Raw genomic sequence first — 22,787 nt, 5'->3', positions numbered from 1 at the left:
GATTCCATTTCGCAGCCAGGGATTGCCACCATTAAATTCAATAGAGTCATATTATCACAGTCATCTTCAACTGTTTCTTCTTCTTCACTTTGTGAAACTCTCGGTTTTATAAGTTTTGACCAGGATTTCTGTATAGTTTCCTGTTTAATTTCTGACCACGCATCAACTCACCAATAGATAACGTCTTTAATATTAACTGTTTTTAGCATATCTACTAATGAAATTTCTTCTTCTTGCAAAATATGTCAGAAGCATGCGTCTGTATTTTTTCTTTATTGTCGCAATGACGCCTTGGTCCATAGGTTGAATGAGGCTAGTCACATTTGGGGGCAGGAAAACAGTTTTAATTTCATCACTTGAAAGCTCTTCTACGTTTGGATGGGATGGAGCGTTGTCAATAACCATCAGTGCTTTTCTCGGTAATTGTCGTTCTTTTAAAAAAGTTTCTACTGAAGGAACAAATTCCTCGAAGAACCAATTTTTAAAAATGGTTGTATTCATCCACGAGTTCTTTTGATTTTTGTATGCGACGGGTAGTGCGTTTATATTTACATTTTTAAAAGCTCTAGGTTTTTTTGACTTTCCTATCACCAAGGGACGAAGCTTATGTGTCCCAGAGGCATTGGAACATGGCAGAACAGTAATTCGTTCCTTGCTCTTTTTATGCCCAGGAGCGGAAATTTCGTCTTTGGATGCTAGACTCTTGTCAGGTAACATTTTAAAATCTAACCCAGTCTCGTCACAGTTATATAATTCATCATGTGTGTAGCCCCCTTCTTCGATCATGCTTTGAAATTTTTGAACTTAGTTTTCAGCACCAGCAGCATCAGCTGAAAGCTTTTCTCCTGTGATATGCAATTGCCGCACACAGTATCTTTTTTTCCATTTATCCAGACATCCTTTACTGGCATTAAAATTGCTTTCACCTTCTTGTAATTTATTACGAAAATACTGCGTTTTTTCTTTTAATATAGGCCCAGAAAGAGGGACACCTTTTTGCCGCTGTGCTAAAAACCATGAAAACAAAGCTTCACTTGTTTTTTCGTACTCACTTTTTTTCATACGAGATCTGGATGTTGTAGCCTGTGAAAGATTTTTTTGAGTTTGCCATAACTCCAATTTCTGTCTGTTGCGTCTCCAGTCACCCACAGTAACAGCACTCGCTCCTAAATCACGCACAATTGTTTTTAGCGGCTCACCTTTATCAACCCGCGTCAGCGCTTCTAATTTATCACTTAATGATATTTCAGTATGTTTTCTTTTACTCATTCTGGTTTGTAATAGAACTGGAACGTAACTACATAGATGTGCTCACGGCGAAGAACTTATGGGATCTAAAAATTGCCCTCTGGAGGGAACGCGGGGAAGTGACGAGGGGGCGGAGGATCTAGGCCGACAGAGAAAAGGGGTTTCCCCCAATGTTCTAAAAATAGATTCTTGCGACTTCTGACAGGGGTGGCCCGCTACCTGCTATGTACAGTCACTTACCCAACTCACCCCATGGGGCCTTCCTCCTCAACGTAGCCCTGGCCATCCCTACGTGTATGTGTGTTTGCAAAATTCGTATTTTTTTCTTTCTCATAACCCCCGATACTGACTCGGATTATTGGGAACTCGGATTATCGGAGCTCGGATTATCGAGACCCTAGTGTACTATAATGAATATTCCCAATTCCAGAATCTGCATTGGCGAATTCTAATGTTAAAAGACCTACCTACCACCCCATTTGCCTCCTGAAACAGTATTCAGTTATTTTGGTTTCTTTGCAATAACTGCAAATAGAATTGATTTTCAAAATTTTAATTTGTGTAAGATATTGATAGTGGTAATTTTAACTGTAAGTAAAGTTTCTACTGTACGTATTGGGAACCACAGTAGTAAAGTGGTCAGACCACTTGCCTTTTATCAAATAAATTCGTTTTCAATTCCCTGCCCATATTTGTCGCAAGTGGAAATGTGGCTGATGTAATTGTGCGCTTGTGGGTTTTCTCAGGGTACTCCTGTTAAGGCTCCATTTTCATCTTATTTCCCCTCATGGTCTCTAATGACCCTGATGTGAATGAGATGTTAAGCCCTAGTTTATTCATTCATGCTTTACGTAATTTGAATAATTTCACATAAGGTTCCTAATTTTTATCCTATGACAGGTTGTGGCACGAGCGGGCCAAACAACGTACACGGGAGTTGTTGATGCGGCTCGCAAGATCTATCGGGAAGAAGGGTTCAGAGCATTCTGGAAAGGAGCTACAGGTGTGTACAATTGGCTTGACTGTGTAATGATTTGTATTTACTTTTATGTTGGTGGCTCAGTTAGCATATTGTGATGCTGGTAACCAAAATGTAGTATTTTGATGTTTTGTATGTGTTCATTTTTTCAATAAGTAGCCTTTAATTTATGTAGCTTTATTCTAAATTTTGGTTTTTAACAGTAATGTCTTGAGTTTTACATCACAAATTTATGTTAGTAGTTATGAAAGGAAAAGGGCAAACCTGACTGACTAGCATGTTTTAAGTTATGAATGGTACTTATCGTATTTACCCGAATAGAGGCTGAACATTACATTTTGATGTCCCACTACCGAAAAATAAAAATTCATGAATCTTCCTCTACATCAGAATAATCACTTTCACCTACTATTTTTATACATCAGCTCACTTTTTTTAAGCAGAGGCCACACAGAAAGCTACTTTATGTTGGCGATGTTTGCTATGTTCGCTGTGCCAGGATTGTCTATTTCGTGATGTCGGACAGACGCATGCCGTGGGATCCAAGTGATGGTTCAGACGATAATATTCTCCTGGCTCTCACAGTATGTGAACGTAAAAAGAAATGGGTCCATGAATTTAATTTGAAAACAAAAGAATTTCATCATTTGATAAAGCACTTGCTAGTGAGGACGAAACTATATTTATGGATTATTTCAGGATAAATTCAGTTTGGTTTGATAGATTCCCTTAGAATCAAATCCTAGGCATTGTCCTGCGTCTCCTGTCTTTTATATTCTTCCATCGATTTATTCCATCAACATTAGTATTTTCGTAATCTTTCAGTTAAATTTTTCTGTTGAATTGACTATTTAAAGCTCAGTACTGAGAGAAATTAAACTTCATAAAAGCAAATGCAGAAGTACAGGACAATTCTGCGTGAAAACAGATGTTTTTGTTTATCAGTGCATGTGCAGGGTGGCGACCAACTGGGAAAATCGGGAAAAGTCAGGGAATTTTGCCAGCAGGGAAAAGTCATGGTAAAGTCAGGAAATTTTTCAACTAGTCAGGGAAACATTAAATCTTGTCTAAAGTTCCTGCTGCAGCATTTTACAACTTAATATTATTCATAGGGCCAATGAAAAATGGTAAATAAAAAAGGCCCATTTCGGTGAATAAAAAGAGTTATTTCGGTGCCAAATTTCGGTGAAAAAAAAATTGTTTAGTTAGAAAAAATAACTATTTCGTCATTATAATTTTATACACATGTATATGTTTGATGGAATAATTGTTTTATTTGGTCGAAATTTATCAAAAACAATGTTTTGAAGTACATTCACATCTAAAATTTAGCACGCTGCATTTGTAATTAAAATTCTCAAGATTACATACAACAAAATCGGAAACTGATCAGAAACGTTAGTGGCTCAAGTCCATTTTGACTACCTATCTCTGAAAATCAGCTATTATATATTTCCTGCAAACTAGTCCCCACCAAAACACTGTACTTATTCAACAGTACAGAATATTGTTTTTTTTTTGTTTACGTTTTTCACCGCCTCAACTGCGTGTGCGGTATTTGTTCATGTATATGTTGGCACTCTTGGCCGGCATTTATTTTCGTGCATTGCCGTGACAACTTCGAAAATAATTAGTCGCCTCGGCTAGGACGCCCAAATACAACAATTAGCATTTTGAAAGTTATGATTTGATTGGCTAATATGGAAGTGACGCTATTTTTCTGGACTGCGTTTGGCCGATTCAGAGAAAGGAACAAAGATTGAGTTAAGGCCTATCGACGATTGCGTCACCAGACGCATTTGCGGTCGGCAAAATAATGCCATTTTTGCCGTTTTATGGTCTTCTACGTCTCGTAGGAACGTGTGCGACGACGGAGACTGAGTAGGCGTACGTCTGGATGTAATAATTTTCATTCGTGAAATATATGGTTCTAGAGTAACTTGACGCTTAGTTCCAGAACCCGATGCTTTGTTCACCTAGTGCGATGCTCGAAATTTACAGTGTTTTTCACACGTGTATTTTATTTTCCAGTCGACTTGCACATTACAGAACTTGCACATCATGATGCCTTTTTCTTTACTGAACACGTAAAATCCTTCGTCGTCATATTATTTAGCTCTTTCGAAAACACAACTTTCAGCATTTTATACGTTTATCCAGTGACCACGGTAACAGGGGGGGGGGGACACTTCATAGGGCAAGGCAATCGCATTTTTCTAGTTGCTATACAGTTTTATCCAACATCTGAGCACGAAAATTATAATCAAAATACCACGTTTATTAAATAAATATTACATTTGTTTTAACATTTTATCAAATTTATGGCATAAATTGGTATTGTTGAAATGAAAATAATATATTTACTTAAAAGAAAATAAACAAATTTTCGTTGGCATGTTGAACCACTTGTTTATCCAACAACAGACAACACCATAATTAATGGCGTCAGCGTTGAATTAAGCAATATTAGGTATAATAAAAAACTTTCTAAGGAAATTTTGTTTCAATCATGTTGAAATAGTAATCTCGTTAAATAATTTCAATGATTACATGAACTACTTTATAAATCACTGTTGACTGTTATGAAACATGCCTGATTCGGCTACGTGTTGTGTTAACTACTGGTACAACAAGAGAAGAGATAATAATAATTAACTTTACTTTAAGTTTCCGCTTGATGAAACTAGGTATGTGCAAATTATTAAAACGAAACAAAATAAAAGTTTTGTGTAATTAAAATAGTGATGAGCATTTTGTTTTCATGCCCTACAGAATTTCCTCTTTTTAGGCTGTGTGTAGTCGCACGTTGAGGACAAGCACACAATACATTAATACATACCTAGGTACTGTTCTAAACTTCAATGAGTCTCAAATTCTGCTCAAACTTGCTACTTATGTACTTTAATTAGTCTAAATGTTTTGTATGAATTTTATTTTTAGGTCGAGAGGAAGGTGTGGGTAAAAATTTTGTATTGCGTATCCAAGTCTATCCCTTGATACTAATGGCATTATCCTGTGGTAATGATTCTTGTTGTTTTAATATTAATTAAAACAGCAAGCATCATGTGCCACCGGATAAATCATACATGATCATGCCAACAGGATCAAGGGATAAACGTGGATACGTGATACGGAACAATTACCGAGGTGAGGGTTGCGATAAAATGAAGTGTCTTTTAAATTTTTATGTTGAAATTAAGGTTTTTTCTCCTTAACAATTGCTATACACCTGTCTTCAAGAAGTGAAGATACGGTAATGATTTGTACTTTCACCTAATCCATAAATAATTGATGCCATTGGTAACAGCTTCATTTCAGTTTTTGTGGGAAAATTGTACAACTTATGCAGTTAAATTTGCCAGAAATACACATTGCCTGTGTTAATGATTAAATACTTCTGCACGTTTTTTTATGCATTAGTTTTGTTTGCGATTTGTAATGCAATTCGGTAGGTACCTACGAAAATCCTAACCTTAACTTCAATCAACGTGATTCTACTAGAACAAAAATTGTTTCTTGGACATAAAAAAATGCAGCAATTTAATATAATCCAAAAATATGTTACATGTTATGCATTTTAACAAATGTTATGATACGTAAACAAAATACTTTTAACCGAAATGAGGTTAAGGCAAACACTGTCCCGAAGGTAAGAAATTTACTTATTGTTTTAAAAATATTGCTCTCCTAAATCATTTTATGTTACGTTTACCGATATTTAGTTAATTGATTTGCTTATAAGGGGGAAAAAAATAAAATCAATATTTTTATAAATATTAATGCATGCACGAAAAAAGTCACAAGCTCGCCAACATTCAGTTGAAGCTGCAAATTTCCCTACTATTCAAATTAGTGTTTTAAGCATATTAACTGCAAATTGTACTTTCTACGATAAATGTTGTATTTAAATTAAAATTTATTTATAATTTGATACGTAAGTCTTACTCCAGAAGGTACTTTATCTCGGTTTTAAGCCATTGCAACTTCGTTTTAATGTTTGTCAAGTTTGCGTTTTTGTATAGCAACTAGAGCATTTCTGAATAAAAAAAACGTAGAACTGCAATAGCATTGAGTGTCCACTCTGTACTAGTACTTTATTTACTCTATGCACGGTAATATGACCAAAATGACACAAAAACTTTCAACGGAAAACGATCATAGATGCGGAAGAGAGACATCATCCACTCGGAAATAAAGAACTTAAACTCGACAGACACGCACTCGTGAAAACAAAATCATAGAACATTTCGTCACTCGTAACTACCAACGCCATCTGTGATTTGTCCACCAGTAGCTAAAGTGATAATGTTTATTGCCACACTCTACTCTATGGGTACTAGAGAAAAACAAAAGCAAAGATGGCGTCTCACATATAACCTCTTGGAATAATAAACGTTTTGTGCAAGTTCCAGAATGATTCAACGTGATTTTTCGCGATAAAAAGGTTAATTTCGCGCGAATATCGCGATTTCGTCATATTTCGTGAAAAACTACGGATTTCGCGCATCACAGCAAATTTCGTTAAAACGAAATGCAGTATATTAACGTCTTATCACTACCATGTAAGGTTATTTGTATTACACATCATGTGCAAGTGATTTTTTTAAAATTTCGCGATTTCGTCATTAACGAAATTTGACTACCCCTAATTATTCATAGTCTTTGTTAATTGTATGTAGCGAATTAATAACTGAAATTATGAATACTATAATTTATACGAAGTTTGACATTTTAATGAAGCCATTTTTGATGTCGCGGGTCCATGAAAAACTCTTTGCTGTGTTTGCGTTGCTGATAACAACTGACTGGCGCGCGCGCGCAAGAATTGGATTGCTACCATAGTCATGGTAGTACGTGTACCAAATTATTCTATGCTTACTAGTTTTATAGCTCATAGTACACCGAGATGACCCGAGATAGTTTTATTTTGGTTTCTCGTATTATTGGCAACTGTGGTACAAGTACACGAACGTTTTGGGATGAAAACGTGTGTGATTTTTTTTTTTGTTCCCAGTCGTGTAGTGCTTCTCTACGTTTTATTTTTCAGATGTACTACACTAGAGTCCCGTTATAGCGAGGTGTCACGGTTCCGGGTTTGATCCTCGCTATAACCGTGTCCTCGCTATAACCGAATTGGACAGATTTTGGCCCCCCAAAAATAAAAATTAACCGAAAATAGCATAAAAATTGTGTTTAAACCTGTATAATTGGAAAATAACAGGTAATATTAACGAAATCTTAATTTCTGTGAGTAGATGTGTGAATTCTCTTTAAAACGATACCCCATAAGTACGGATGCGATCACCGATTGCGTCAACATAACTGCACGCCACTTAAGTATAGCATCTTGGCCCGCGGCCTAGAGACGGGCAAATGGTTCACGAACCGCTCAATTGAACCAGTTCGCCTCGAGGAATGCTCGGGAACTGGTTCTTGAAAAAAGAACCGCGGTTCACTAGCTCAGTCGAACGATGTACACGTACGATCCATGGTACGATCTCTACAAGGAGAGATGGTTTGTTCTTTGTTTCTTCCCTTCCTCACAAGCTGCCCGATTCCATGCGTCGTGCAATTCACATATCTCTCGGTTCTTCTCGCGTTCTCGGCTCTTTCTCTGTTCTCTCCGCTCTTCGGTTATTTTCCGCACTTTAGAGTGGGAGAGGGGAGAACCAATCCCCACTCCAAACAACTCACCACCCCTTCCCGGCCAAGTGAACGGTCTCGTCTCTTCTTCCCCTCCCTTCTTTCACCGATCACGGCTCTTCTTCCTCTTCCTTCTTTCTCAGTGCACGTGACTCATACATAATTGTGACTAAAAGCCTCCGTCCCTTCCCCCACTCCTTCAACACGCCGCTCTTTTTTAATGAACAAGGTTCTCATCCCCTGTTTAGTTTGCCCTTGCGGGTCTTTTTTATATGTGCTCGTGGCAACAATTAACAACTGAAATCCTGACTTCGACAGTTGATGTATGCTCTGAGTAGAATTTTCTCAATTATTAAATTATATATACCTATATTTTTACTTCGTTTACTGATGTGGGAGCAAGAAATTTATTTATACAGAGTTTGCACTTGGTAGGTTTACAACAAGGTAAGTTTTTCAAAGTAAATTAATTTTGATTTTTCTATAAAAAATGTTAAACCAATTCTAACAATTAAGGTACAGAGTGTATATTATTCTCTTAAAATGTCAAAAAAATGCTGTATTTTTGGAAGATAACATTCAACAACATTATTGATCTTCGAGATAAGTAGTATTTCAATTTACTCAGACAATAACTTGTTCACTATTATTATTAAAATGTATTAAATTATAATTATTTCCAATACAGCGCAACACTTATTTATATTAAACTTAAAAAATTAGTAATAATTTTAAATATTTCTTTGTGTTTTATAACATTGTTTTTTAATTGTGATAAACTGCACAACTTAAAGTATTAATGGATATTTTATTTTTATGGTTTTAGGCTAATATGTCAAAATAAAAAGCTTTTTATTACTTGTTTTATCCAGTTTTAATAAAAGCATTTATTTGTTTATAAGTACATTACTGAACAAATCTCCTCACTTTATTTCAATTACACGTGCATCAAAAAATTTTAACTAACAATAAATTGATATATTTTTATGTGAGCTGCTCGGCTCTTACGGAATTATCGGCTCTCGTGGTTCAAATCTCTCGGTTCTTTCTTTACTCGTCCACTCACCTCCACAAAGGACGTGCCCGGCTCTCGTGCTCGTGGTTTTCAAAGCTATCGGTTCCTTCTTATCACGGTTCTTTCTCTTTAGTTTCACATGGCATTGCTCGTCGCTGCCATTCGTGCTGACCTCTTGCGGATACATTTTCAACTAATAGTGACAATAACTGCTCTAGTACCCACGAGAGGCCTCTAAATTGGATTTTTCTACATACAATTTATAATTCTCACATCATGAGCAAATATGCATTCAATTTTATTTTCATTTTACGATTAAAAATACTTAGTAAATATATATTGAGTTACTAGTACATCTTTATTATTACTACTTCGTACTTATATACTTTTTATTATTGGGCTTAATCAACAGATATGTTTAATTGCAGTTCAATAATGGCAATATTTTGACGACGTTAGGGCCGTTCCCGTGGTTCGGAGTCGCTGCCCAGCTGCTCCGGTAGAGAGGGTACGTGCCACGTGGCAAGGGAACTACCCTAACTTAGGTGGAATAAAAGAGTTTTGACGTTAAGGTGTGTTTAATGCACACGTCACACTGTACATGGGCTGTCACGGCTCCCCTCTGTGACAGTCCATCAGGGCGAGGCCCGGCTCCACGCACCTTGAGCGCGACACGACACTACCAGTGACCTGACTGGCGGTGACACGACAGTGACGCGACTGACAGTGGCGTGGATGACGGTGACGTGACTGGCAGTGACGCGATTGACGATGACATGAAAGACTGACGTAACTGCCGACGCGAACGACGGTGACGTGACTCCCGGTGACGTGATTGACGGTGACGTAACTGACGACGCGAACGACTGACGGTGACGTGACCTTCGCGACCGCGCTCTCTCATGCCACTTCGGCGACTGACTCCACCCACGCTCCGCGACGTCTCAGCGGCCTCCCCCCTTGCCGCGTGCACATGAATCTCCCCTCTTTCCTTCGTGTGCGAGTGCGTGGAGCCACATGGTCACAGGCGGGGAGACGCGACTCAGTCGCCCGGGAAACACATTTTATCCGTTTTGAACTCAACACAATATCAACACAACAAGACAAATAGATATTCACACCCTTACATAATTACATAAACAAAACCTGTTACACTTTTGCGCACGGGCGCCGGCGCACACGCAAGCCTGAAGCAGCGACGGGCAATAATGGCCTCAGCGAGCCGGAGGAGCACTTGGGACGACGTCAAATGCTCCCCCCTCCCCGAGGTCATTTTGCCCGCTGATGCTACGATCACACGCACTTCACCATTAACACTCGGCACTCGGGCGTTCATATTGGCATCCCATGGGCGGAAGTAGGAGTAACCTGCTGGGTGAGTACCCATGGCCAATAGTCTAGCAGGTAGGAGGGAGGCCTGCGCTGACGAGTGGAATGGCGGGCTATTTCCGGAACCTGGGGATTCGGTGCAGTGTCTGGGTGCATAGGTGGGGATCTGTCCCCTTCCTTCACCTCATCAAGGAGTTCAATGATGACCCCTTCCTCGGGACCACAGGGCCCTTCAGGTGGATAACCTATGTGGTGGTGGTACTCATCCCCGTTTAACCCTTCCATTACTTCCTCGGGGAATACTATTTTAGGGATGGTGTCAATGGTTGGTAACTCAGGGTCCTCTTCATCAGGGATTGGGGTAAGGGATGTGTTAAAGACGGAGTTTTGGGCATCCCTGGAGTCCAGCCTGTCAGCAAGCTCATCCAGGTGGTCCATGGTGAAACCGTTGGGCTCATACCCATATGCTTGTTGGGTGGGCGTAGCTTCTCGGGAAAATACTGGAGCTTTGGGATTTAAAGAATTCTCGCAACCTGCTGGGTTGGTATTGCCAGTGACCATTTCGTCACCGAAGTTCGTCGGCACCAAAGGTGAGTCCGATCTCCTTCCTTCCCTACTGCAGTGGTTTCTTCCAGGGTCGGTGTCTAGGGGCATCGGGTCAGAATTGGCACAATGGCCTCCTCGTGGTGTCTCTGGTTGGTCCCTGGGGCAGTCCTGGTCTGTAAAACTATCTGCGGCTCCTACGGTTGATGGCTGCTGCGGCATCGGGACCGTGGCTAGCCGCAAGGCATCACGGTGTATTTTGGCCATTCGGCCATTCGGCTGCCGCACCAGGTAAGTGGTCATCCCCAAGCGAGCCACCACCTCCCTGGGCTCGGACCACTTGGGCGCGAGGCCCGCGCAAAACCCACGGCCCTTGGCTGACAGATGCTGGAGCCTTACATGCACAAACTGTCCTGGAATGATCTGCGGGTGTGGATTTAGGGACTGGGGTGTTCGATGATCCAAAAACTGGGCCTGATGCCTGCGTGCCCCAGCCCGCAGGTCCTCTACCGGGAAAGGTTCTTCTGTGTGAATGACGCCCAGTTCGGCTGGCAATGCTAAGTTGTGACCATGGAGCAGCTCAGCTGGAGAATATCCCGTTACCTCGTTCGTGCGCCGGCGGAGGCAGTACAAGAGGGTGGGGAGGTGAATGTCCCACTTAGTGTGGTCCTCATCAAGGCGGATACGGAGCTGGGTCTTAATGTCTTGGTTGCGGCGTTCAGTGGGATTTGATCTGGGATGATAGGTAGGGGTGGTGTGATGATGGACCCCCCACCGCCCACATGCCTTCCGCCAGCTGTGACCCGTAAATTGGACTCCATTATCCGTGAGCAGCACTCTCGGATACCCATACCGTGGGAACACCTCTCGGTCCAGTAGGGCGATGATTGTTCCCGCCTTGACATTGGCGACAGCAAACGCCTCGGTCCATCGCGTAAACACATCAGTGACTACAATGATGAACCGCTTTCCCCGGGAGGTGCGTGGGTAGGGGCCCATAATGTCAAGAGCCACCTCGTGGAATGGGTGGTCAGGGCGTCGGGGAACCTGTTGCTCCACGCCATCAGGTCGACGCGCCTTACACTGTTGGCAGCGTTGGCACTCACGCACGAACTGCTTAACGTCGGCCGTGACCTCCGGCCAGTGGAACGTCCTGCGGATTTCTCGCAGGGTCTGTTCAGCCCCAGGGTGCCCCGCCAGCTCATGACTGTGGAAGAACAGTAGGATGGCTGGCCGTGCAGCAGGGGGTGCATGAATACTCCAGCGGCTTCCTCTGCGAGCACCACGGGTCTGAAGCATGCCATCGAGACTACGCTGATAGGGAAATGCTTGGTCGCCACACTCGGCCAGTCGGGCTCGTGTTTGTGGGTCGTCCTGCTGGGCGTCACGCACGTGAGTCACCAGCTCTGCCATGGTGGCGAATTGGATGGCCGGCTCTGGTGTGCTGGGCCCAGGCAGCATGTACAGTAAGGCATCGTTGGGTGCCGGGTCCGAATAGTTGGTAATCGGAACCGGGGGTAGGAGGTTGTCCCACCCCTGGTCATCGTAGACTATGGTTCTGGGGTCCGGGTGCCGGGAAAGCTCGTCAGCGAGCTCATTTTCCCGGCCGGGTACATGTTCCACCGTGAAGTGGAAGCTTTGGAGGAGAAGGGCCCACCGGGTAAACTTTGACTTGCCCTCCTGCACGGAATCCAGCCATTTGAGGCACTGGCTGTCCGTGCGGAGAATGAAGGGGCGCCCCTCGAGGTAGTGTCGGTATCTTTTTAGTGCCCACACCACAGCGAGGCACTCTTGCTCATTGACATGGTATCGTCTTTCCGCTGGGCCAAACTTGGCACTCGCGTACTCGACGATACGTCTCTGGCCTTGGCCGTCCAGCTGGTACAGCACCACCCCCATGCCTTCCTGGCTGGCATCGGTCTGCACGAACAGTGGTTCGTCCGGCACCAGCCGCGACAGGGTGTGGCAGTTGCGGAGCTGTTGTTTTACCTCGCCCAGGGCCTGGTCGGCGGCCTGGGTCCACCGGAATTTGTGCTTAGGTGAAAGCAGGTCGGTCATTGGCGCGGTAATCGAGGCGAAGTGGGGAACAAATGACCTCAACCAATTCAACAGCCCCATGAGTTTCTGGAGCTGCTTCCGTGTCTTGGGTGCCTGCTTGCCCTCAATAATGGACAGCTGTTTGGGCAGCGGGCGGCATCCCTCTGCGTCCACAATATGGCCCAGAAACTCGATCTCCTCCGCCCCAATGTGGCACTTCCTCGGGGCGCACGTCAGCCCGTGCCTGGCGAGCCGCTCAAACACCAAGGCCAGATGGTGTGCGTGTTCCTCCCACGAACATGACCAGATGATCACATCGTCCAGGTAGGCTTGGGCAAACTTGCCGATGTAGCCATCCAGGACACGGACCATCATGGTCTGGAAGGTCGCAGGAGCATCCATCAGGCCGAACGGCATCGCACAGAACTGGAAGCGCCTGCCGTCTGGGGCGGTAAAGGCTGTTTTGGGGCGGTCGGCGGGGCATACTGGCACTTGCCAGTACCCCGACTTGAGGTCAAGCTTTGAAAAGATGGTGGCTTTCCCCAAGCCAGCGAGGGCATCCGTGATGTTGATTAATGGTGGTGGTGCCGGAATGGTGAGGTGATTTATTGCTTTGAAATTTACGCAAAATCTCAGCGTTCCATCTTTCTTGGTGGCCATTACGATACGACTATTATAAGGTGAATTACTAGGTTCTATGACGCCACTCGCCAGCATCTCCTCGATTTGCGCCTGTATGGCATCCTGTTCACGGGGTCCGAACCCGAACACTTTCTGGAATGGAGGGGTATGGGGCACCAGGGGTATGCTATGCTCTGTAATTGTAGTCCTCTGTAACTGGTCCGCAGCTGCAAACACTTGCGAATGAGCCCTTATCACCTCATCGATGTCGGCATGGTGCTCGGCTGGAACTCCGTGGGTCAGCTCATCCAAACCTACAACTGTGAGAGGTGGGGATGGAATAGGCCGGTGGATACCGTAGACAGTCCAACGGCCGCGGGTACCAAGGTGCAAGCGCCCGGCACGGACTTCGATTGTGGCATCGACCTGTGCAAGCCAGGGGGCTCCCAGGATAATCTCCTCTCGTAGCTCATGCAACACTATGGCGTCCGTTTGGCTAACATGGTCCCTTATGTGAATTTTTACCTGGGCGCGCCCAGACGTGGGCGCGCAAGCTCCCCTGGTGGCCAGCAGGACTGTCCCAGCCTCAGCTGTCACGTCAGCACCGGCGACGAGGTGAGCGGCAATATAGCTGTGGCTGGCGGCGGTGTCCACCAGCGCCTCCAGTTCCCGGCCGTCCACCCGGACAGGTATGCGCAGTAGACTGCCTTCCTCGGGACCCATGCGCCCGAGCCGGGACAGCGTATCCTCTAGCCCCGCATCTACTGTCGAGGCCCCCAGCGATGTAGGGCGAGCGGCAGAGCTCACCGAAGACTCGGGGCACGGCCCGTCGGGCCGGCGCGGACCGCCCCCGCCGACGTCAGGTGGGCGGGGCGGTAGCTCACTGGCGCCCGTAGCTGCTGGCGGGGACGCCGACGATGTGGGGCGAGCGGCATAGCTCGCCGAAGACTCGGGGCACGGCCCGTCGGGCCGGCGCGGACCGCCCCCGCCGACGTCAGGTGGGCGGGGCGGTAGCTCACTGGCGCCCGCAGCTGCTGGCGGGGACGCCGACAACATGGGGCGAGCGGCATAGCTCGCCGATGACTCGGGGCACGGCCCGTCGGGCCGGCGCGTACCGCCCCCGCCGACGTCAGGTGGGCGGGGCGGTAGCTCACTGGCGCCCGCAGCTGCTGGCGGGGACGCCGACGATGTGGGGCGAGCGGCATAGCTCGCCGAAGACACGGGGCACGGCCCGTCGGGCCGGCGCGGACCGCCCCCGCCGACGTCAGGTGGGCGGGGCGGTAGCTCACTGGCGCCCGCAGCTGCTGGCGGGGACGCCGACGATGTGGGGCGAGCGGCATAGCTCGCCGAAGACTCGGGGCACGGCCCGTCGGGCCGGCGCGGACCGCCCCCGCCGACGTCAGGTGGGCGGGGCGGTAGCTCACTGGCGCCCGCAGCTGCTGGCGGGGACGCCGACAACATGGGGCGAGCGGCATAGCTCGCCGATGACTCGGGGCACGGCCCGTCGGGCCGGCGCGGACCGCCCCCGCCGACGTCAGGTGGGCGGGGCGGTAGCTCACTGGCGCCCGCAGCTGCTGGCGGGGACGCCGACGATGTGGGGCGAGCGGCATAGCTCGCCGAAGACTCGGGGCACGGCCCGTCGGGCCGGCGCGGACCGCCCCCGCCGACGTCAGGTGGGCGGGGCGGTAGCTCACTGGCGCCCGCAGCTGCTGGCGGGGACGCCGACAACATGGGGCGAGCGGCATAGCTCGCCGATGACTCGGGGCACGGCCCGTCGGGCCGGTGCGGACCGCCCCCGCCGACGTCAGGTGGGCGGGGCGGTAGCTCACTGGCGCCCGCAGCTGCTGGCGGGGACGCCGACGATGTGGGGCGAGCGGCATAGCTCGCCGAAGACTCGGGGCACGGCCCGTCGGGCCGGCGCGGACCGCCCCCGCCGACGTCAGGTGGGCGGGGCGGTAGCTCACTGGCGCCCGCAGCTGCTGGCGGGGACGCCGACGATGTGGGGCGAGCGGCATAGCTCGCCGAAGACTCGGGGCACGGCCCGTCGGGCCGGCGCGGACCGCCCCCGCCGACGTCAGGTGGGCGGGGCGGTAGCTCACTGGCGCCCGCAGCTGCTGGCGGGGACGCCGACGACATGGGGCGAGCGGCATAGCTCGCCGATGACTCGGGGCACGGCCCGTCGGGCCGGCGCGGACCGCCCCCGCCGACGTCAGGTGGGCGGGGCGGTAGCTCACTGGCGCCCGCAGCTGCTGGCGGGGACGCCGACGATGTGGGGCGAGCGGCATAGCTCGCCGAAGACTCGGGGCACGGCCCGTCGGGCCGGCGCGGACCGCCCCCGCCGACGTCAGGTGGGCGGGGCGGTAGCTCACTGGCGCCCGCAGCTGCTGGCGGGGACGCCGACGATGTGGGGCGAGCGGCATAGCTCGCCGAAGACTCGGGGCACGGCCCGTCGGGCCGGCGCGGACCGCCCCCGCCGACGTCAGGTGGGCGGGGCGGTGTGGCTGGTTGGAGTTTCGGAGAGCGGGGCCCAGCTGTCTCATCGCCCTCACCTAGGCGTTTCCCGATGGTGTTGTGTCACCTCCGTTTCCCCCTTCTCCGGCGGCCTTGACGGGGCATTCACGGTGCCAGTGGTACATTTCTGTTGGACAGTACCTGCAGCGGGGAGGCCGCTCTTCGCGGGCTGTCGGGCCTCCGCGTCGCTCCCCTCGGTCGGCCTGCCGCCAGGTCAGCCTCGACTGGCCCTGTGGCTCAAGGTTGCGTCCCCGCGACCCCGGCGACTGGGCGGATCTGTCCGGCGGTGCTGGCGGGCCAGTGTACCGCACCATCGCTCCAGCATCTTCTGGTGACAGCACCGCCGGGGTGGGGTTGGGCCTCCACGGCATCATGGTCTCCGTTGCACTCTGTATGGCCTGGATGTCTCTCTCTGTTTCTCTCGCCATGGCTAGGAAATCGTCCACGCTTCTTCCCGCGGCGTTACGCATGAAAGGTCTTAATTCCGGTGACAGTAGCTCCACAATCACTGGCAGTATCTCGGCGACTGAGCCGCTTGTCGTCAGACGTCGGTGGAGGCGTAGCTTTTGATAAATAAAGCCTTCCACGCTTTCCCCGGCCCGCTGTGTTTGACAGTACAGCTGGTACCGACAGCTGGCACGGGAACGCGCGTCATCAAAACGGGATTCGAACCGGGTAACGAATTCGGTCCAAGACATCCGGTATTCGCCTGCCATCGCCCACCAGGCTTGGGCACTGTCCCGGAGCTGTCCACTAACTCTGTCCGTGAACTCGTCCTCGGGCACCGCGTGTCTTGATAGTCTGTCCCAGCATGCTTGCAGAAATGCATGCGGATCTTCATGTGCTCGCCCCGTGAATACAGGTAGTGACACCGCCACGCTTGCATTTCGCGGTACCGGTTCCGGTTGTGCCTCCCCATGGCGCCGCACACCGTCGTTACAGGCTGCGCATAGAAATAGTCCGTCCCTGAAATTAGCGAATTCGCGTGCAGTCGTGCAAATCCGGTGTCTGACAGTGCCGCACACATAGCACTGCGCCGTCTCGCCTGGTCGCCCGGGACAGCCTACCATCGCGCACGTCACGCGCTCCCTTATCACGGCCCGCTCTGTGCCATGGTTATATATTTCCTTTTTTACAGTCTTTTCCTTAGGGGTACATGAGCACCATAGTGTAGCGCCCTCCCCTCGCAAGCTGCCCTCTCCGTGTGGCTTATGACACACCTGGCAGACCCCGTCCATATTCACGCGCACAGGTGTGTAGCATTCCGCGACATGCGCGGCTGACCGGCCCGTGCGGCGGACCGGGACGTCAAGTGGCGGGGAACAGACAGGCATGGCCCGCCTCCCCCCCTCCATTGACGGAGGTCCCGTTTCCGCACGCTCTTCGTCCCGCGGAAGTTGACCCGGCGGCGCGGTGATCTTGAATGGTCCGACTCGGCTGTACTCGTCGTCGCTCGGCTGGACTCGGCTCCCGCTCGACCCGAAGGGCGCAATTCGCCTGCGCTCATCCGGCGCGATCCCTTGAAGGGGAAAAGGGGGAAGAGCGAACTCACTCGCGCGGCCGAATGAAACCCGATACCTGTGTGACGCGCTCTTATCGCTTGACGGCGCAATCTCACACCATTTTGGCGCGTCGGCTTCCGCTCCCGCGCCGCTCTTGTCCACGCTCGACTCCCTGCAGCATTCTCGCGGCTCCCGAAAGTTTTGAAAATCCGCACTTTTCATGTCCGTTTCTATGTAAAAGCTCATGGTCAGCCACACTAGTTGGGCGCCATTTTGACGACGTTAGGGCCGTTCCCGTGGTTCGGAGTCGCTGCCCAGCTGCTCCGGTAGAGAGGGTACGTGCCACGTGGCAAGGGAACTACCCTAACTTAGGTGGAATAAAAGAGTTTTGACGTTAAGGTGTGTTTAATGCACACGTCACACTGTACATGGGCTGTCACGGCTCCCCTCTGTGACAGTCCATCAGGGCGAGGCCCGGCTCCACGCACCTTGAGCGCGACACGACACTACCAGTGACCTGACTGGCGGTGACACGACAGTGACGCGACTGACAGTGGCGTGGATGACGGTGACGTGACTGGCAGTGACGCGATTGACGATGACATGAAAGACTGACGTAACTGCCGACGCGAACGACGGTGACGTGACTCCCGGTGACGTGATTGACGGTGACGTAACTGACGACGCGAACGACTGACGGTGACGTGACCTTCGCGACCGCGCTCTCTCATGCCACTTCGGCGACTGACTCCACCCACGCTCCGCGACGTCTCAGCGGCCTCCCCCCTTGCCGCGTGCACATGAATCTCCCCTCTTTCCTTCGTGTGCGAGTGCGTGGAGCCACATGGTCACAGGCGGGGAGACGCGACTCAGTCGCCCGGGAAACACATTTTATCCGTTTTGAACTCAACACAATATCAACACAACAAGACAAATAGATATTCACACCCTTACATAATTACATAAACAAAACCTGTTACACTTTTGCGCACGGGCGCCGGCGCACACGCAAGCCTGAAGCAGCGACGGGCAATAATGGCCTCAGCGAGCCGGAGGAGCACTTGGGACGACGTCAATTTTTAATTGGTTAGCTATGCAATTAAATTTTTTCTTCTATAAAAATTAAGTTAATAGTACAAATACATCGTAATTGCGATAAGTACGCAGTTAATTCAAATTCTAGTAAAAAAAAATTAAATGAACCGAAGAACCATATCAACGAACCGATTCACTTCGAAGAACGAACCGGTTCTGAACCGCTCATTAAAATGAACCGTTCTGCCCATCACTACCGCGGCCGACACAGCATTGTCCTGCTATCTATTGACGCGGGCTGTCTGCTAGCGGCCATGTTGGTTCGGGATGTAGTTAACAGGTGGTGCTAGTGTAGCGCGACGATTTAATTCCTTACAAAAAAGCAGGAGTGCGGCTGCGGCAACGCACGTACGCCTCAAACGTAATAGTTGCTGGAAAACTATACTTTTTTTCATTTAAAGAAACCTGTCAACTTTTTTAGAAAATAAATTTCGGATTAAACTCAAACCATCACCACCCCTTTCCCGGACAGATACCACAACAACTGACCGAAACAAAAGTTACAAGAAAACTGCCCTAGCGATTCGGAAATAAATACGGTAGTGCCTACTAGAGGTGTAAAAGTAACGAAAAAATGTGTACCCGTATGTATTCGTTACTATAACAATTAGTACTCGTTACTATCGTTACGTTACTCCTGATACCGCATAACATGCTATGTTATGTTGCAGCAACGAATCCAGTCGTATTGCGTACGCGTGCAGTATGACGTCGCGTAAATAATAAATAGAATATAAACAATTAACAATATTTGATAATTAATAGTTTTTGTTAACCAAGAAACAATTAAATCTCATTAGAGCGGCTTTTTAATATTATCTCTTTTAAGATAACAACCAAAAAAACTTGAAAATACGCGATTATAAAAACAAAAACATACATATTTCTAATTTGTAAATAATACTTTCTTACGTTGTTTCTGTTTCAATCTCAAACTTTGTTTACACACGGCACAGATAACTAACGGAAGTTTGATAAAAGAAAGAAAGGATGGGATTCTATTTTTAAAGCCACGCACTTAGGTGGCGACTGCACGGCTGAAGAATGTGACAGGCGTCAACGGCAAGATGTCTAGTGGCGAGCGAAAGGGGTGGAGATAAAGCAGACAAATAACAAAAGCGCGCTTCAAGCGATCACGCCGTAAATTCCTCAAAAATACCTCGTTATAGCCGTGTTCTCGCTATTATCGTGCTCGCTATAACGAGATTCTACTATATTTATTTTATTTTGCTGTCCTCTTTGTGTAAACATTTTGAATAGTGGCGTGTACAGGTTTTCAGTATTATTTAGTAAGCTAGTCGGGCTTTGTTCTGAAGATAAAAAGGAAATAATAGAAGTAGAAGACAAAGATGAAAAAAAGAAAATGTGCGCGGGATCAAATATGAACGTGTGGGCTTGGGAAGAATATTTCCGTTGCTGAAACAGTGTTGCCAGGTCTACCACTCACCAAAACAGGAGATTGAACCGTGAAAAAACAGTAGAAAGAAGTAGATATCCTAAACATATAGCTTTCCTTTACAATTAATTTAGTAAACCTATTTTTACACACATTTACTTTTAAATTAGTAACAAAAACTTGTTTCACACACATTACATATTAAGATACACAAACCACAAGAATTTTTATTTTATTTTCACTGACCTTATAAAAAACTGATGAAAACAAAAAGTTGCTTGTAGCCTGCTCCTTCTTCAATTACCAAAACGTCAGTCATCATTATTATCATCATCATCATCATCATCACTGTCATACATTTTGTTTTGAACTCTCTTAATTATTGTACTAGTTACATCAAAAGAAAAGCATTCGGATTTAGAAACTAGTCTCTTGGTGTGTAACAAACCGCATACTGTCTTTGATGATAGCCTGTTCCTGGTTTTCGTTTTCATCAAATTCACTGCTGAAAACACTCGTTCCGCTGTAGCACTCGAATGGGGTAGACTCAAAAGACTCCAAATAAATTTGGCTAGTAAAGGAAATACCTGGTTGGAGTCTGCGTATGATTTTTTACGGACACTATCCCAGATATCTTGTACTGTGTCTTTACTGCCACTACTACCACCAATTTCCGTATTACGTAGCAATCGCCATTCTGTATCGAGTTGTTGGATCTCATTTTCTTTTATTAATCTTGGAAACAGGGAAGCCAGTGGTGCAATAGATTGACAAGGTGATATTTTAGTAGGATCTAGCACTTCAAGCATAGTGAAAATAGGATCATTGAAAGGAAAACGATCTGTAATCTGTTTCACAGATTCAATGTAGAAATCTAGGCAACGCAATTTGAGAAGTTTCACATGCTGCTCAGAAAGTTTTTTTTTTGACAAAGAAATATTAAATTTTGCCCCAAAATAGACATTTTCCAACGGCAGAAAAACTCTAGGATCTTTATAATCAACTTTATCTACATCTATGGATCTTACAATTTCTGGTTTAACATAGCACTCGAGGAGAGTTTTTAATACAGAAACTACACTCGGCCTCAAATTTTGAATTTGTGGTTGCTCACTCTGCATTTGCTTGTTCAGGATATTGAACATAGGCAAAACAAACTGAAGAAACTCAAGATACAATTTGTTGAAGGGTGATTTTAATTTTTGAAGAATGGCATCTGATGCTAATAACTTATCTTCAAAGGCAGCCTGGGTGAAAAAAAGTATGAGGGCATCATACTGCTCCAAAACCCGAGATACAACCAACTCAAGGGATAACCATCTTGTCTGACTTGGATGCAACAGCTTATGTGGCTTTACATTCACAAAACTTTGAAATTCTTTGAAGGATTCAATACGTTTAGAACTTGAATGAAAATAATTAAAAATATCACGGACCAAATCTTCCGGTTCCCTTGGAAGCTTCGCACAAGCATATGATGAACACAAATGGAATGAGTGGCAAATACACCTCATTATAAAAAGGTCGGGCATGTCGTTTTTCAAAAGAATAGATAATGAATGTCTTTTACCCATCATTACACTAGCGTTATCAGCAGCGAAACCGATTAGGTTTTCTTTGTAAGGAATATTTTCCTTCTCAAATGACTGTACCAAGCTGTTATGCAAGTTAACAGCATTTGCTTCACTCACAGGAATGAGATCGTAAAATGCGTCAACTACAACCCCTTCTCCAGAAAGCACTCGTACGACTACACATAAATGTTTGGTAGAACTTGTGTCAGTTGATTCATCAACAATCACCGAGAATTTATTTTCCCTCAATATATTGCAAAGTAATTCCTTACTTTCCTGCCCTAAAACATGTTTAACAATGGCAGTTGCTTTGGTTCGGCCACACTTGATTTTTTTTGCAATTTCAGAATCAGGGCAAACTGATCTAATAAGGGGTGTCAAGTGACTAATTATATTAAATGAAATGTTGTGTTCTGCTACAAATGCAGAAAGACGAATTTCAGCTTCTTTGACGTTATTACTTAAATTGGTTGCTTGAGATGCAAATGAAGTTAATGTTTTTTGACCAATAAGTTCCTTTCCACATTGCACATGTTTATCAGACTCTACATGTCTAATTAATGTACCTTTACCTCCAGAAGCAATGCTAATATCACAGTTACATGACTTACAATATGCAAAACCGCATCCTTTCTTGCTAGACTGTAACCAACCCTTAAACAACTCTTCGTTTTCCCACTCACGTTTGTACTTCTGAGAATACTTCACCTTTTTACTCATAGCAAATAATTAATAATAAATTCAGCGTTATCAAAATCCATTCGTAATAAACAACGGCACACTTTGTCCGTGACACCACATCGTCCGAAATTATTACAGGCGACCGCGAGACAATAACAGTAACATAAACTGTTTCACTTCAAAGCACACAAATCTGATGACTGATAAACAGATACCGACAGGCGACAGCGACACGACACGATGACGACACTCGACAGACGGACGAGACGAGTCACGAGTGACGACAGCTCTATCTCAACCTATAAGGGCGCCTGGGGTGGGGAACTCCCGGAAAAAGATACGCTCATGCCACAGCCACACACCACTAACGAGGGGAAAGTCCCTTAGGTAACTATCAGAGATTCGATTTAAATGTATCTCGCAGTAAATCGATATATCGCAGTGTGACACTAAAATTTGAACTGTTGCAGGCTAGAAAACTCAAGAACATAAAAATATACACTTTTTAGTTAAAATTCAAGCCGTTTTTGTTAATTTTAATAAAAAAAATTGTTGAGGCAGGAAAAAGCAGTAGATTTGCTTGACTTTTCGCTTTTTAGCAGTAGAACAGTAG

At 46.7% G+C, this 22,787-nt stretch overlaps 1 protein-coding gene across 7 annotated transcripts in view; it reads left to right on the top strand.

The window, feature by feature from the left end:
• Positions 1-22,787, top strand: part of LOC134533831 (calcium-binding mitochondrial carrier protein Aralar1) — a 122,161-nt gene that overhangs the window by 76,760 nt on the left and 22,614 nt on the right. For all 7 annotated transcript variants that reach the window (XM_063371516.1, XM_063371514.1, XM_063371521.1 and 4 more), the window contains one exon: positions 2,149-2,251. In XM_063371516.1, coding sequence (XP_063227586.1) covers positions 2,149-2,251 — 103 coding nt within the window. The remainder of the gene's footprint in view (positions 1-2,148; positions 2,252-22,787) is intronic.

Source organism: Bacillus rossius, chromosome 7 (genome assembly GCF_032445375.1).
Source record: "Bacillus rossius redtenbacheri isolate Brsri chromosome 7, Brsri_v3, whole genome shotgun sequence".
NCBI lineage: Eukaryota > Metazoa > Arthropoda > Insecta > Phasmatodea > Bacillidae > Bacillus > Bacillus rossius.
Note: the sequence above shows the minus strand (reverse complement) of the source record. Positions and strands in the feature narration are given on the sequence as shown.